Consider the following 17,707-nt stretch of genomic DNA (forward strand, 5'->3'; position numbering starts at 1 on the left):
AGTGGGAGATAAGTTTGACATCATCAAAACCAGCATGGGAATCATGTTCTGTGGGTGTTGATACAGGCATCAGCATGATGCTCAAGGTAGCACAGAGCAAATCATGAGCTTTGTGATGTCAAAATTCTACTAAGTTACTCTATAATATTCAAAGGAACAAGTTCACAAAAAATAGCACATTTCATTCTAGTAACATTCGCATTCCTTCAATTATTCAGCAATTTGAAAAAAGACCTCATGGAGTTTAATTTCAGCTAAAGACGGTAACCAGAACAATGTAAAGGTCTGAAGCAAAAACATGAGTGCAACTCTCTGCAAGCAAACCAGAGGATTTTTGCAGCCCGTTACAATAAAATTGACCCAATTCTCCCCTCTCACACACTACTTTTCACCAGTGTAACACCACTGCAGTCAGTGGTGAAAATCTTATGGTTCATTCTTTAAGCCATACAGTCCTCTACCGTCTCTAAAATTGGGCAAGTTAAATATGCAGTATTGTATCTTCAGGAGGCAAATACATGACTGCAGGATGTCTCGCTACCAGATACTTGAATGTGAGTGTCTGGAATTATATAAAGCCTCTAGATTTAGAGACTGGGAAATGACTTCTTCACTCATTGCCTTTTCTTTCTGATGGACAGGATCCCTGAACTGAAAGATATACAGCTGGCCAGACTACAAACACTTATTGCCCCATAGAAATGGAGTGTTTTTATTAGTTTGTTGTTGTTCAGACTTTCTAGCTGTGACTTTAAAAGCCATAGCACCCAGGAATTGTAACAGGTGACTCACCTCGAGGAGTGTGGCTGGCTCTGAATGAATCCAGGCAAGATGAAAGTGATGTTTGGTGTCCCAGGACACCAGGCGAGTGTCATTCAGTATCCAACCACCCCACAGTGGGTCCCCAGCTACAAGCCGCTGTATAGTAAGTTACCAAGTGAGACAGTCATTTCATTGTTTGTTTTTTTCATCTTTCAGATAAACAAAGAGAATATATGGACCCTACAGAAACTAGCCCAGAAATACCAAGCAGGGCCCCTTAAAAATGTATGGGATAAGAGTGATAAACAAACAGAGACCCTCAGACCTGTCAATATACAGCTTCCACTCAAAGAAAGCATTAAAGAGCAGCAGCTATCAGGAATTAAAGCTTCTTCCAAGCAGCACATTAAAAATGTATACAACAGGTAAATACAGGTGTGTAAAAATACATAAATGCTACTCTGCTGGCTAAGTTATAATTAGCTGACAAAATGCTGGAGTGCAGAAGGGGATCTACACGGTATAAAATATTAAATCAAGAAATAACTCCAAGTCAGCAGTGCTGCATTATATGTCAAAGAACAGTGGATCAGGAGAGCTAAAAATAAATGGGAAGGCTGAAGCAGAATTGACAGTAGCAAATGGGGAAAGGGGTTCATCAGCAACATACAGACATGGGATGAGCTACAGCTCGGGAGGTTCCAGGGGGCCAGATTCCTTGCTTCATTCATAAAACATTCAAATCTCTACATAAGCTTTTACAATTAACAAAGGAAGAAACGTGAATGAAGCTGAATTCAACATGAAACAATGGGTGTTACCATTCTCTGTGTATATAAAATCTCCCCACTGTATTTTCCACTGAATGCATTCGATGAAGTGAGCTGTAGCTCACGAAAGCTTATGCTCAAATAAATTGGTTAGTCTCTAAGGTGCCACAAGTACGCCTTTTCTTTTTGCGGATACAGACTAACACAGCTGCTACTCTGAAACCTGACAATGTTTATACTTAAATCTATTCATTTTGAAGGCTGGCAAGACTGACACTTGCTTTGGAAACTCTTATTTATGCTTATATTTTTCTGATGAATAACTGAAGGAAAGAGGTCTTGTTGGACAACAAAACCCGAAGGACAGCACATAAAAAGCTGAAGTCTGTAAGATACTTGGTCTTTAATGAACAAGAAATGAGAAGCTTGTAACCTTGAAGCAATGAGCCGAACATTTGTTTTTAGAAAGACATGTTTGCAAGTGCAGTTTGAAGGCTTTGTGTTAGCTGTTTACTAAAGACAACCCTCCCCACAGCATTTCAAGTGAAAGGAACAGCTACAGACACTTCTAAAACCCTTTGTGCTGTGGCAGCGACCCTCCAAGGAGCTCTCGCACCCCTGGAGTCATCCAGATCACGACAGAAAAAATCAAACATTTTACAAAGGTATTTTGGGCCTTGCTCCCCAGAATTAGGGTTAGGAGCCATGTCATCTTTGTCCCTGTGTGTTTGTACCACTGGTGAGCTGGTATCTATCAATGAGATGCAGGAGCACAGAGGCAGGAATTCAAGTACAGGTGAGGTTTCCCCAAACTACAAAGGGCAAAAAGTTTGCCTTTCCTTTCCCATGACTCTGAGGGGGAATTTGCCCACTCCAGTATTTATAAAGCAGTCAGCGACAACTAGGAGAGAACATGGAAATGGAAGAATGCAGGACAAGAAGTGATATGGCCAGTGATGTTCTGAACTCATTCAGCTACTGCTCCCCAAAGAAAAGCAGCCGTGACATTACTGGCTCGCTCCTGGTTCCCCCTGGCTCCAGACCAGCTGAATCACCCAGAGCGCTGGGGACAACTACTCCCTTGCCCTCTCAGGGTAGCATTCTCTGCCCTGGGAGCTATGGCCATTTTAAACAACAGTAGAATACTGAGGTGTAACTGCATTAACAGATTGGACAGATGTAGACAGTTATTAAGGCTAAATGAAACTGGCACAGCAGAGCAGAAATGCAACACTGGACAGTGAGCGGATGACAGCAGCCAGAATTTGGCAAGTTCACATGCTAGCAAATAACTCACATTCACATACCTAAGGCAGCGGTAACATTTAGGGCGTAGGACAGGGGCGGGCAAACTTTTTGGCCCTTGGGCCACATCTGGGAATGGAAATTGTATGGTGGGCCATGAATGCTCATGAAATTGGAGGGCTCCGGCTGGGGATGAGGGGTTTGGGGTGTAGGAGGGTACTCCAGGCTGGGACCGAGGGTTTTGGAGGGCGGGAGGAGGTCAGAGGTGCAGGCTGTGGGTGGCGCTTACCTCAAGCAGCTCCTGGAAGCAGCGGCATGTGCCCCCTCCAGCTCCTATGTAGAGGCACAGCCATCCGCAGGGGCCTCCCCTGCAGCTCCCGCAGCAGCATGTCCCCCCTCCAACTCCTATGGGGAGGCGTGGCCAGGTGGCTCTGCACGCTGCCCTGTTGGCTGGCGCCACACCTGCAGTTCCCATTGGCTGTGGTTCCTGGCCAATGGGAGTGTGGGGGTGACGCTTGGGGCAGGGACAGCATATGGAGCCCCCTGGCTGCCCCTACACATAGGAGCCGGAGGGGGGACATGTCGCTGCTTACGGGAGACGCGCGGAGCCACAGCATGTGCAGAGCAAGGCAAGACCCTGGCCCCACTCCCCAACCACAGCACCAGAGCAGGGCAAGCTCCAACCCGGCTCCCCGGCAGTAGCTCGAGGGCCAGATTAAAATGTCTGCTGGCTGGATTCAGATGCCCAGCTGGCACTGGGAGAGTCATCTATAAATAACCCCTTTCTTACCTTGCTGTCCAGGGGCTCCAGAAGCTGCCCATCTGTGTGTGTGGGGGGGGTGGGGGTGGGAGAGAGAGACTACCTGGAGTTGGTTGTGCGTGTTAGATCCCCTTAAAGAGGGATCAAAACCAAGCAGAGAAACACCCAAACACCCTGCAGACTCAGCTTTGGAGAACTGCACAACCCTGGCGTGGCTCCTCTTGGCACGTCTCAAGGCAGGACAGTTGCCTTTTGCCTCCCCTGGGCATCCAAACTGTGACAGTGAATCAGCCTGCTGGGACATTTTTCTTGTGTACTCAGTGGTTTCCTAGCAATCACTGTGGCTCCGCAGGCCAGACAGCCAAAGCTGAGTCAAGGGCTCCAAATGTGGTCATAGTCTATCGCTGATCTCCTGTGTTATTCTGCAGCAAAATTACAGGCTTAAGATGGGGAAATGCCAGGAAAGACGTGTGGGCTTTTGACCAGACCTGCTCAGCCCAACACAAATACGAGTCTGACCAGAGTAGCTAAGAACAGGAAACGTACAGGAAACATGAAGCCCACTGGCCAGGCAGGCTCCATCCTCCCTAACACCATGACTCTCCTGAAAATTGGCTCATTCGAGTGATTCTAGCCTCAGCACAGAAATAGCCCAAATCACCCTTTTCAGAGCTACGGGGGCGACCAGAAAGCACTGGGTAGTACCTTCTGTTTGTGAAAGGAGCGAGGCCTTACAACAAGAAGTTATTCCTGTGCTGCTCCACAACCCGGGGCTTCACATAATGCAGCACAAAGGTTGAGCTCTTTAAATGAAGAATTCTTACCACCAGCTGTGGAACAGGTAGAGGCTTCCCCTCCTTGCTCAGGGATACATAGGTAAAGAATGCACTGACAGCGCGATATCTTTCTTTAGGCTCATCAACAAAAGGATCAGCATCAACGAAGACCTCAATCTCCATGGATTTATTGCTCGTGAAGGTCATGCGTCCGGAAATAGTAATGATACAACCTGCAAAACACAGATGGCTTGGTTAATCAGTGGCTCCCACAGTGGCAGCAAGAAACAATAGCCATCCATTACTTAGACTGTTAAAACACTATATGGCTAAATGGGCTAACATTAGGGTTAGGAGCAACTGAAAGGCTAGACCGATTTTTTGTTAGGTAACAAAAGAGGAATGACAAGTCTTGGAATATTTCTTTCCAATTGTCGCTGTTATTTTTGTTTCCCTTTCTCTGGTTGTGGGAATTTCCACACTCCAGGATGGCACTAGCCAGCTGAGAGGAGTAACTGATATCTCGTCTAGCCAGGCAAACTCAGTCTCTATCTGGAATGTCTGCAACCAAATGCCAGTCAACCTACAGTACCATATCCTTTATTAAGGTGTCAGCAGTCAACCTCCACTATGGAACACCTTTCACAACAGGCTCTGACTGCACCCCGAGCACCCGTGTGAGCTAAGAGACATAGCGATTTCTCCCACCACTGAAATGCATCCATCTCTCAGGCAGAACATGGCTGCTGTTAGCACAAGAGCAAAACAATACCAGTTTAGGACAGGAAACGAGGAATACAATTTACAACGGGAAGCTCAGGGGGAATTTAGGGAGGTAAGATATTTGGAATTTGGTCATATCATGGCAACTCCACTATTCTACTAGCAGTGCCATAGGAGCTACAAAGGACGACAAGAGATCAGGATTTTGGTTTTGTATCTTCTCTGTAATACAGCATTGCTTCCCATCACCATGCTGGGGCAATGACTCCGAGGGAAGAGTAGCACCAACCGAATCACAAAAACACCTTCCTGGAGCGTCCAGCCAGGCAGTTTCCCTTCAGTGCACAGCCCTGAACAGACCCAACTAAGCCTGAGAGATCAGATAGGATCAAAGCACAGGGGGTATGGAGTATGGCTGGAGGAGTTCACGTACACGGAAACCAGAGCAGAACAAACATTGGCTGCATAATGACATTTGTTGAAATCTGCCTGTAACCTGCTGACCTGAAATGTAACTATTAATTCTAGGGCCAATCATTCTGGATTTTAACCGAAGGCATAGTAGGTAAACCACGTTCCACCGCATGCACGGATATCAAAGCGAGTTAGTTGGGATGTGGAGCTGGATACTTCAGCAGAGAAAATGGAGCTGAGCTCTCCCAGGACTGGTACGAGGAGAGGTTTTTCTGGGATGGGAAAGAAGCTGTAGTAGTGTGAGGGACCTTGCTATGTAGTATATTTAAACATCAGTCCTGTGCTTAAAGGCAGGAAGGGGTTCTTTGTCACATCATATTTCGGCAATGGGTCAGGGCGACAGGGGCTCCACGGCACTGAAAAAGGTCCATGTAGCTTTAAGATCTACCCTGGGCTGATACTCAATGTTCTGTAGCAATAGCAGGAGAGATGGGGCATGAAGGCAGCCTTGGACAGGCTGTTGCACACACAGCTGTAATGACAGTGCGTCCAACATCAAAGCATTGTACAAACGTTAGCCAATCCTCAACCGCCCACTGAGGCAGGTGAGCATGAACCTTCTTTCAGAGACAGGAAACTGAGGCACAGACACACCAGGTATGTCCAGCTCCCCAGAGTTCAGGCCTAAAACTTAGGTGTTCCTGTTTCCCAGTCCTGAGCTCAATCCATTAGATCACAGTGCCATGAGGTCTGGCAATGGGGGAGGTTTAGGTTGGATATTAGGAAAAACTTTTTCACTAGGAGGGTGGTGAAACACTGGAATGCGTTACCTAGGGAGGTGGTGGAATCCCCTTCCTTAGAAGTTTTTAAGGTCAGGCTTGACAAAGCCCTGGCTGGGATGATTTAGTTGGGATTGGTCCTGCTCTGGGCAGGGGGTTGGACTAGATGGCCTCCAGAAGTCCCTTCCAACTCTGTTATTCTATGATTCTTTGATGCTAGAAGAGGAAAGAGGAGATGCACTGTTTGTATACCAGGACTATGGATGGACTCCCCTACACACTTTAGGCCACGACTGACTGCCTCAAGCAATGAGCATGCATAATATGGCAGCTTTTGGGGGCACAGCCCCATGGAGAGGCCTAAAGTCCTTCTACCCCATCGCCCTGAGAAAGTGTTCTGTTTTGAACACACTTCCCACATTAGGGACATTCCTGAAAATACACGTCTATGTGGAGCAAAACCGAACAGGCGGAGTCTCTGGCAGACTCAGGAGATGGTCTCCACGTGCTATGCAGACAGAACGCATTAGTCGTAACTAACGGTTCGCAGCATACGGGTCTTTCGGAAAAGTTGCAGTTCACCATAGAATCTGAACTTGGAGTGCTGCAGCAAGTCCCTCTGTTCAGTCTCCCGCCGAACCTACTCCTCATTCGCGTTGGCTTAGCCAAATGCAGATGCACTTCACATTTTTAACAATTAAACTTTTTTTTGAAGTGGGATTGCACTTTTATTTCAGTACAAAAATACAGTCTCTGCCCCTTAAGTGGAAGAACCAATGCAGCACATGGACTAGTGACTAGTAATTTAGGAGACAAATAGTTAAGGGAGGAGATGTGCAGAAAATCAGCGACGGATAGATTCACCTAATGAGTTTTGATATTTAAAAGAAAAACCAGCAGGCTCCCCATGCTAATCATTGCCATGACCTATCATTTGAAACCTACTTTATAAGACGAATAAGTAGAAATGAATTCCAATATATTTCACTTATAATGGAACACAAATACGGTCAAACTCCACAATGAAGATAATCACATTTTCTCAGAACTGTTACAGAACAGCAGAATTCTTACCAGACTGCAGTAATGTAACTTAAATAGCTCTCAGTGCTAGTTTGGCTGTATGATAAACGTACTGCAGGTCAATTGTATTAGAATCTCTTTCTGGACTATGGGGCTCCTGTCTTAGCTTCTTTGTTTTCTGGGACTCCATTACATCCTGTTACTGTAACATTTCTGTGCACATCTTGAGACCAAATGAAGGTAGGAACTGCCATATTAGAGCAGGCCAACGGTCCATAATATCCAGGCTCCCATCACAGGCCACAGTCAGTAGCTGATGCCTCAGAGGAAGCCAAAGTTCAAACCGAACGTGCACTGTGCTTCACATGGGGGACCAAGCCAACTCTCCAACACATCCCATACGGAAAGAATGGCTGCACTATGGTACACTGCAGCGCTCCCTCTTTCTCGGGTTCTGAGGTATGGAGAAGGACAGAGTGCCTTCAGGGTAAACCTAATCAGAAAGGGGAAACACCACAAGGATGGACACCCACAGCCTTCAGCCACAAGCCCCTTACCTAAATGGAGAGACGTCATCTTGCCTAAATCAAACGATTGCCAGGTATAAAGTCCAATGGAACAGCACTGCAGAGCTTACAGCACCAAAGTAACACTCAGAACCTTTCACCAGGGAACAGGGACAGTGTTTTGGGCACGTACAGCCCTTTCCCTGTGCATCGTGCCATGAAAGGGTAGGCACAAATTGCCACCTCATTTCTACCATGCTAAGGTGCCTCGGGGCTTGCCAAATCATTTAGGTGATTATGAAGTGCTTATTGAACCTATAACTGTGAACTCTCTACAGCTGTCACTGAGTTAATGCAACCCACCAGCATGAAGAATTCTACACACTGACATGCCGAAAAGGATATTTCGCTTTCAATACATGTCATTAACAATGGTCTCATTTAGGGATTTATACTCACTGCATTCTTGGTAGGATGTTCCAGAAATCCCCCAACAGACAAATCACAGATATTGAGGGGGGTGAACTTTGCTTTTTCCAAGTGCCAATCACACCAAAATGTCTGGCATCAAACAAGTCCTGACAATGGCTAACCAAACCTTCACAGGGGAGATACAATCCCAAGAGTAGATTTCTTGAAGTATTTGCTGCTTAAATGACCTTGGCCCTATAGGAAAGATTTTTCTCTGTGAATAAGGGGTATGGTAAAGTTACGTGTGTCTGGAGCTGCTGGATTAACATCAAAATTTAATATAATCAACTGCCAAACATTTCAAGACTGCCTGCATTGCTTGACTAAGATTGCAAATAGTTGTAGGAGATCATGCGTGTTTACACAACACCTTGAAACCATGCACCAGACTACACAATAGAGCACCGTAAGTATGTTATCCAAAATAGTTTCTATAAAAGGTAGTAAACTATTCCAAAGGCATTCAAGAATGCATGTGATCTCACTTAGGATTGAAAAAAGGAAACCTACAAAGCCACAGAATTAAGTCCTTACTTCCTGTAGGAAACAGAGACCTCGCCATCTTCCACTCCAAGGGCAGGGCACACTTCAACTGTCCTTCAGCATGAGCACAGAACACCACGTGTATGACGTATTTACCACGAGAAAGCCCTACTAGTACAAAACACTCCACTGCACATACAATTCTCCCCCTGGGAAAACTGAGAGAAAGCAAACCACCCGTAACAGATGGCAGTCGCGTTGCTTGATGAGCTACTGGAAGCTCGTGGAGGAGGTGGCTAAGACCCCAAATGGAACCGAATTAGGCTGCCAGCAGCAGCAGCTGGAAAAGGAGCAGCAGCTAAAACCGTGAAGTCTGCTTCTCTTCCAAATGACACAACTGGCGAAGTATTGATGGCATATCACCAGGTATAAATGCAAAGAAGAGAGTGTCGCTTCTCTCAAGCTGGTACAGTCGATCCCTACGTAACATGCATATTACGTGCACGAGGGGATCTTGTATACTACAGACGAAAAAAAACTGCTTGAGCCAGAGGAAACAAAGTTAGGAATTCATTGAAAATTACGAAGCAAAGGCCAACTGAAGTGGGAAAACATGTCCTACCCTGCACTGAACGAGCCGGACCCAAGTTGGTCTCATGTGACGCTCGTCAACGTAGAGTCATTACTTGAAAAATCGTTACAGTATAAGCCCGTCCGTGGTGGAGCTGCCCCTCTAAATTCATGTAATTTTAAACTCAGCTGTCCAAGCTGCCACCTCGAGGGAATCCCCGCCGGGTAACAGTCAGTCTAGCACAAACAGGTCTCGGGAAGAAGGGGCAGAAAATGGCCACCATTTTTTCCCCCCTTACCCTCACTCAGTGAGACAGTGTCTCTCATGCTCACACATACAGAACAGCAGCACTGTTAATCAACTAAGCAACGCAAGGTCTGTCTTAGAAAGACAGTTATTTGGATCAAGAGGTGAATTCACGTTCATTCCTTCCGGTTTGAAAATTACGCTGTAAAACACCCTGCTTCCAAAACCCACAAACATTCTGGCTTAGGAGAGGGAGGAAGGAGGGAAAATGGGCAATAATTTTTTAGGAAGTTTCTCTGTGGGTAAAATTCATCCCTCCCTGTGCAGAGGCCAGCAGAAAACCTATGAACTACTGATGTCCCATTTATGCCCTACTTTGGAGGACTTAATCACAGTCCAGGACCTCTGCATAGGGATGAATCACTAAAATTTGCAGGGCCTGCAAATATCTGGGAGGAGTGAAACTAACTGGAGCTAACTCTGAAATAGACAAAAGTACATAAAAAGCTGGTTTACTTTTCTCCCCCTCCTCCATGGTATTTTACGGACCAGAGTGGAGAGAACAGAGGAGGGGGAAGAGTTTGAGGTTTGATTACTTTTAAAAAGGAGAGTATGAAGCTGGCAGCATCTCTCACCCTTTTAGTTTGCTGGAATTCTATCTCTTCACTCACAGATAGCTTGGAGGGTCAGCAGGGCTATGACTGTAGGCTCAGTAGTATCCAATTCTAAGGTCTCTCCACAAGACAAGAGCCTCAAAAGGTAGCTGTGCAAACAGACCCTTCATTTTTGGTTCTCCAGCCAAGTCTAAACTGCATGTCCTGCTTTAACCTTCCCATCCATCTGGTATCTTCACTGCTTTACAATTCCTTTGCAGCACTGCAAGCAGCATCACTACTGAGACTAGAACAAGGAGTCCACACAATGAATAATTCACAGTCCCAGCGAATGCAGACAAGCCTTCTTGGGAACCCAGCCTCCCCCAAATGCTCCACTGTGAACCTTTAGCCAAAATTCTCCATTTGTGACACTGGAATCACGTTCCCAGCTGACAAGTCAAACACAGGATTGTGACCTCAGGTAGGGAATAAGCAGGAGATGAACCTCTCAAAGCACTGAAAAATCACATGCTCCTACAAACGGGCCTACAGGGAAGAAACAAAGGAGGCACTGTAGGAGGTAGAGACCACTCTGAACAGAATTTTTTACGACTCTTCTGTGATATTAATAATCTGGGATTTTATTGCTCTTCCTGGAAAGTTTCTCTGCCTTCATTTTGTTTATTTCATTATTTTGTATTACTCTGCACACTTTGCTCCTCCTTCAGCAAATCCCGACTGTGCCAGGCTGCCCTAAATATTGCATGAGGGAGTGACTCAGATGTGCTAGCCGTTTGGTCAAAGCACTGTAAGCTTTCAAACTTGTGAAGAACATAGGATAATAAATAAAGCTGTGTCTCCCCCTGAGCGCCCAGGAGATGAATGAGCATTCCAGATAAGGCCCAGCCATAACTGCCTGGATCCTGCACGAACCCAGACCATACTCTTCCAGATATCTGCTATGGAGGACAGGAGAGGGGACACACCATTGGAGGTGGCTATGGGTGACGGAAAGGGAATGCTCCGCCAGACAATACAAGGCTACTCCAGATTAAAATAGTTTATTTACAGTTGTTAAAAATCAAGCCCAGGCTCACATCAGCAGCCAGCACTTCACAACTTCCTTCCTCCAGTCCAAACCCCAGTGGTCCTGAGCATTTGTCACCTGCAGCCAGCTTGAAGGAGCATCAGTATGAAATCTAGGATTTATTTAAATAAAGTTACAAGCAGTTTCTGGTACCTCACCAGCCTGAATCTGCCTGCCTAGGAAATCTGTTGTAAAAGCACAAGCTAGTTTTTAAGAGATGTTTCTCTCTCCTCTATTGATGGATGACGAGACTCATACAGGAAAAGGGAAACTACTGACCAACTACCCCGGGGAGAGAGTGAAACTGGCTACACAAAGTGCTGCCAAATGCAGAGTAAACTGAAAAGAGAATTTTTTTTCTTTAATCCTGTAGGAATCTCAGGACAGGGCTACACTTGCAGATGTAGAGCGCTTTGAGGTAAACCCACCTTTGGAGAGCACCGTAGGGAAAGCGCTGCAGTCTGTCCACACTGACAGGAAGAAGCACACTAGCGTGGCCACATTTGCAGCAATTGCAGCAGCATTGGGAGCGGTGCATTGTGGGCAGCTATCCCACAGAGCACCTCTTCCCATGCTGGCACTGTGGCTTGTGGGAAGGGGGGACAGGACCCAGAATGCCCTGCACCAACGCCCCGTGATGCATCAGTTCACATCCCAGCAATCCCTGTGCTTCCATCCACATATGGCGCCATCTTTCAACATTTTTTGTACTGCGCGTGCTGTCTTCCCTTTCGGTGTGCAGGAATGGAGCCCGAACTGCTGAGGAGTACGCTGACGAGTCTCGCCAGCACGTCACGTTTGGCAGTTGAGTTATTCCTTAAGATCCAAAGTGACAGTGAGGACTCAGACGATATCGACGCAAGTAACATATACAACACAAGATTGCTTTTGGCATTCACAGACATGCTCACCACCATAGAACACCGCTTTTGGGATCGGGAGACAAGCACTGAGTGGTGGGATCACATAGTCATGCAAATCTGGGATGATGAGCAGTGGCTGCAGAACTTTCGGATGAGAAGCGCCACTTTCATGGGACTGTGTGAGGAGCTCGCCCCCACCCTGCGGCGCAAGGACACGAGATTGAGAGCTGCCTTGACGGTGAAGAAGCGGGTGGCTATTGCGATCTGGAAGTTGGCAACTCCAGATAGCTACCAGTCGGTCGCTAACCAGTTTGGAGAGTGGGGAAGTCGACCATTGGAATAATGTTGATGCAAGTTTGCAGGGCCATTAATCACATCCTGCTCAGAAGAACCGTGACTCCTAGTAATGTGCATGAAATTGTGGATGGCTTTGCACAAATGGGTTTCCCTAACTGCAGAGAGGCGATAAAAGGCACACATATTCCAATTCTGGCACCAGCCCACCTAGCCTCCGAGTACATTAATCAGAAGGGGCATTTTTCTATGGTTCTCCAGGCGCTTGTGGATTATTGTGGGCATTTCATTGACATTAACGCAGGCTGGCCCGGTAAGGTGCATGATGCATGCATCTTTCAGAACACTGGCCTGTTCAGGAAGCTGCAAGCCGGGACATTTTTCCCCAGACCAGAAGATCACTGTATGGGAAGTCGAAATGCCCACTGCGATCCTTGGAGACCCCACTTACCCTTTAATGCCATGGCTCACGAAACCCTACACAGGGAGCCTTGACAGCAGCAAGGAACGGTTCAACAACAGGCTGAGCCGGTGCAGAATGACTGTGGAGTATGCTTTTGGCTGTTTAAAGGGCCGCTGGCGCTCTCTGTATGGGAAGCTGGACCTGGCCGATGACAGCATCCCTGCGATTATATCCGCATGTTGTACCCTCCATAACATTTGTGAAGGAAGGGTGAACGATTCACTCAGGCATGGAACTCGGAGGTTCAACATCTGGAGGCTGAATTTGAACAGCCAGAGAGCAGGGCTATTAGAGGGGCCCAGCATGAGGCTGCAAGGATTAGGGTTACCTTGAGGAAGCAATTTGAGGCTGAAAGCCACCAGTAATGTCTGGTGCCCTGCACGGGAGTGGTTCCATGGTAGTGCTCTGCCTGCATGGCTACGAGCGCCTGGATAGAGTCCTCTTGGTGCTTCATTATGCTTATCAGCTGATCCGTGCTTTGCTGCCAGAGCACCGTGCTTTTGTGCTGGCGTGACTCATTCTGCTGGCAGATCCTCCTTTCACTGTCCCACCACTCCTGCACTTTTTGATTTTCATTACTTGAATGCTGCATTACTTCATGCAACATGTCTTCCTTGCTTCTACGTGGCCTCTTTCTGATTCTTTGGAGTCTTTCGGCAGGTGATAACACAGTCAGCTGAGATCTCAAGGTTGCATCTGTAAAGGCAAAATGCAATACTTGACAGAGGCAGCATTGTTCACAACAGACAGAGCAATGATTCCCCCGTACTTAAGAGCAAGCACAGTCTACACAATAGCATAATTTGCCCATCCCAAAGCAAGCGCACATAACCCACGGGAGCCCCAAAATGGTGAGTAAGCACAGGGTCAAGCGTGACTGTTTCATGGCTGTACTGTCCTCTGGGTATCTGTGCCTTGTGGAGAGCCAACAACGGCAGGGGGCCCCTATACTGAACACTGTCCCCACGTTTTCCACAGGAGTTCATCCTGGAAGATCTCACTGCTGAGGGTGACCTGGGAAGCAAGGGACAGTCTTCTACTGCAATGCGGCTTCTGCCCTGGCCCACCTGCAACTTGCCTGTGTGCAGCAATGGTCCTCCCGCCCCTCACAGCACAGTGGCATGGACAAGTTAGCCTTATTGGAACAAGGAATAAAGTGGCTCTCCCAAGAAACCTGCACAAGCACTTTGCCCAAGTTCTGGATGAGACCTTTGAAAAGATCACTGAGGCCAATTACCACGATGCGAGAGAGCAAATCAACGCCCTATTCCGCATCTAGGCATGCATGCAGCCCTAACCCTCCTAGCCCCAAGAGCCCGCACTTTCTCCCCAAAATAAAAGCCGCTTACCGGGAACCTGCTCTGGTGTTTGTCCTTGTCCAGGCACCGGCCACTACGACTGGCTACCTTCCTCCTGGCTTGAGAACAGCCCCTGGCTGCATGCATCTAGGGATTCTGGGGTGTCTTCCTCCACCTCAGCACCCTCGCTCCCCCTTTGCTCCTCCTCCTCCTGCCTTGTTGAACTGGGCTCTGAAGTGTCCATGGTGGTACTCAGAGTGGAAGTGGGGTCGGCCCCAAGTATCGTGTCCAGCTCTTTGTAGAAAGGGCAGGTCGTGGGGGCAGCACTGGAGTGGCTGTTTGCCTCGTGGGCTTTGTGGTAGGCATTCCACAGCTTCTTCATTTTAACCCTGCACTGCAGTGCGTCCCGGTCATGGCCCCTTTCCATCATGGCCCTTGATAGCTGCCCAAAGTATTGTAATCCCTACGGCTGGAGCGCAGCTGGGACTGGACAGCTTTCTCTCTCCCAAACACCGATGAGGTCCAGCACCTCGCCATTGTTCCATATTGGTGCTCGCGTGGCACATGGAGGCATGGTCACCTGGAAAGATTTGCTGAGAGCACTCCATGCCTGGCTGAGCAAACGGGAAGGGGATTTTCAAAATTCACAGAGAATTTAAACGGTGGGTCTGATGGTTGGTCACCTGAGGGCAGGGCAGTAGAGTTCAAAGTGATGACCAGAGTGGCTAGAACTGGCATTGTGGGACACTTCTGGAGGCCGATCAGAGCGCACTAACAGACCAGGGCGTCCACACTGGCGCCATGGCGCTCCAGCGGGGTGCACCAAACGTTATTCCACTCACCGAGGTGGATCACCAGCAACACTGTAGCCGCGGAGTCGGAGCACTCTACGTGCCTTGCCAGTGTGGATGGGTAGTGAGCTAGGGCTCCCGGGGCTCCTTTAATGTGCTATAACTCACAAGTGTAGCCAAGCCCTGAGGTGTTAATTGTAACAATAGTAGGTAAATAATTTGCAGGAAGAGGTGTGATTTCCCTTGGGGCTGTCCCTTTTACATAGGGCAACAGCTAGAATCTCTTGTAATGTTCTAAGTACGACTTCTCTTGCTCCTGGACTGAAACGGCGACATTTGCCACAGTGCTGGCACACATGATACAGAATAGGTAAGGAACAGGTGGGTTTCTTGAAGGGAAGGATGCTCACTGTCAGCATGTGGAAATCATTTAATTTGATCCAACCTGCTTCTGAAATGTCAATAGTTATTTCTGCCTCAGGTCTCCTACTGCACCCCCAAAAACAAACTCTGACAGAGTCAGAGCACTGATTGGGCACATTTTCCAGGTTCTCTGTAGCTCTTGGAGACTTCCACAGTGCTCAACAAAGACATACTGAGACACTTTCAATCCTGGTGTAAGTGGGAGCAAATCTATTCGCGTTAGGGACACTGCAGCACCATTCAGCAGGTCTGAATTCGGCCAACTGCTTTTATTGAACTGGCCATTGCACCGCCACTGAGGTTCTCCATTTTAAAGCACTGGGCAGCAACACATGAAGAGAAGGCAACTGCTATAGTCCTGAAGGTCTCTCTAACCAGATGGGGATGTCCCCTTTGGGAACTCCAGCTAGATTCTCCATGGAGCGACAATATGCCAAAGGGATGAAGCAGCAAAAAGGGTAAAAAACATTAACTTGCCCTGACCCTGGCCTGATGTTGTACATTACAGACATCTAACAGCCCATTATTTAAGCTAGATACGCTTCAAGGAATTCTGTCCCAGGAGATGGCTACGAAACACAAAGGAATAAGACTGTTCTGTGTTCACGCGGGGACTCTTTCAGTCTGAATTTACAGAAATTTTCCACTACGTCCAAGCTGTTAATTGAACTGGGAAAGCCTGGGTTTTGGGAGACAGCTTCTCTCCACTCAGGGATGAGGAAATCTGACCCACATTTTCTCCTGTAAATGGCTTAAAAGCTATTTAATGAAATTTAACCTTTTGGTTTTTTTTAAACATTCCTATGCAATTTCAGCTCCTTAAGGAAAAGAGGTGTTTTTCTTTACATTTCAGATTTTAAACCAACTGAAGCCAGAAGCAGAGCAAGTGACCTGTATACTAAGTTTACGTTTTGTAGCTTCATGCATTTCCCTTAGGGAAACACATTATAAAAACAGAGCGTGGAATAAAAGTGATCTCTGAAAAGAGCCATGATACAGTAGTAGATAAAACAAAGGAAATGCCCAAGATGGGGTTGAGATTAAAGGTAACATTTTCTAAAAAGGGACATTTTTCTTTAGTCATAAGAGTGCATCCACAAGCACTGGGCCTGACTCTGGAAGCAAAACTCCCCTTGACTTAAACAAAAGCCCACTCAGTCCTGTAAGCTTAGGCCTGGGTTTTGTGGGAGGTTAAATAAGAGCTTCTTTTCATTTTCATGAGAGTCCTGAGGGTGCTGCTGATTGGATGGGTCATGCACTCAACATGAAACCCTTAAGTTAGAGAGAGGGAAAGACAGCCAGTTGGCAACTTGGGAGGTGTTTTATACTTTGTTATTTAAGGACATTACTCAATGAAAGGAGCTACAGTAGAAGTCCTCGTTTCCCTTCTGATTTGACACATCAATTACTAAAATCCAAGAAACCACATGTTCAGTTGGCATCAACAAATCACAATGTACCAACCTAAAAATGTTAATTTGCCCACATTTTGGGGAGAGAGGTAGATTATTCGGCCACTTCCATTCAGATGTAGAAGTGTACGTTAACATAAGAATGGCCATACTGGGTTAGTCCAATGGTCCATCTAGCTCAGTAGCCACTGTTGGGAGACAGGATGATACCAGATGTTTCACAGCCAATGAACAGAACAGAGCAATTATCATCGAGTGATCCATCCGGACGTCCAGTCCCAGCTTCCGGCAGTCAGAGGTTTAGGGACACCCAGAGCATAGGGCTGCATCCCTGATAATCTTGGTGCCACTGATGGACCTATCCTCCAGGAACTTATTTAATTTTTTTGAACCCACGTACATTTTTGGCCTTCACAATGTTCACTAGCAACAAGTTCTATATGTTGACTGTGCATTATGTGAAATACTTCCTTATGTCTGTTTTAAAAACTTGCCGCCTATTAATTTCACTGGATGACCCCGGGTCTTGTGTTACGTGAAGGGATAAATAGTTCCCTATTCGCTTCTGTCTGACCTTCATTTGGTAGGGGGAGAACTTGTAGGTGGCACACACATTGGTGATAGGACCTTTCCGGTCACACCAAAAAAATGCTATCTAAATTAGGGTCTCATACAAACTCTGGGCAGACTTTGATGGACACACTCATTTGTTACGCCAAATCCCCAAGTCTTTACTCAGGTGATGGAGTTTTGGTTTCAGAAATGAGTAAAGACTTCATAATTTGGACTCTACTGGTGGTAGTTAGGACTTCAATTTTATTAGCTTTTAAAACAAAGATTTGCTTGAGTTTGTCTCCAAAATTACTTTTCTGCACTGAAAACAGTCTGTGTCCAAAGCAGCTCCTGTTGGAGGAAGAATCCTATTACAATCCTGATTTTTAAAATTAATTG

General features: G+C 46.8%; 1 protein-coding gene across 2 annotated transcripts in view; it reads right to left on the reverse strand.

Moving 5' to 3' along the window:
* ACOT7 (acyl-CoA thioesterase 7) overlaps nucleotides 1-17,707 on the reverse strand; it is a 107,709-nt gene that overhangs the window by 14,021 nt on the left and 75,981 nt on the right. For both annotated transcript variants that reach the window (XM_084651615.1, XM_084651614.1), the window contains one exon: nucleotides 4,362-4,546. In XM_084651615.1, the coding sequence (XP_084507741.1) occupies nucleotides 4,362-4,546 (185 nt within the window). The remainder of the gene's footprint in view (nucleotides 1-4,361; nucleotides 4,547-17,707) is intronic.

This window comes from Lepidochelys olivacea (genome assembly GCF_965140295.1).
Source record: "Lepidochelys olivacea isolate rLepOli2 genome assembly, chromosome: 18".
Taxonomy (NCBI): domain Eukaryota; kingdom Metazoa; phylum Chordata; order Testudines; family Cheloniidae; genus Lepidochelys; species Lepidochelys olivacea.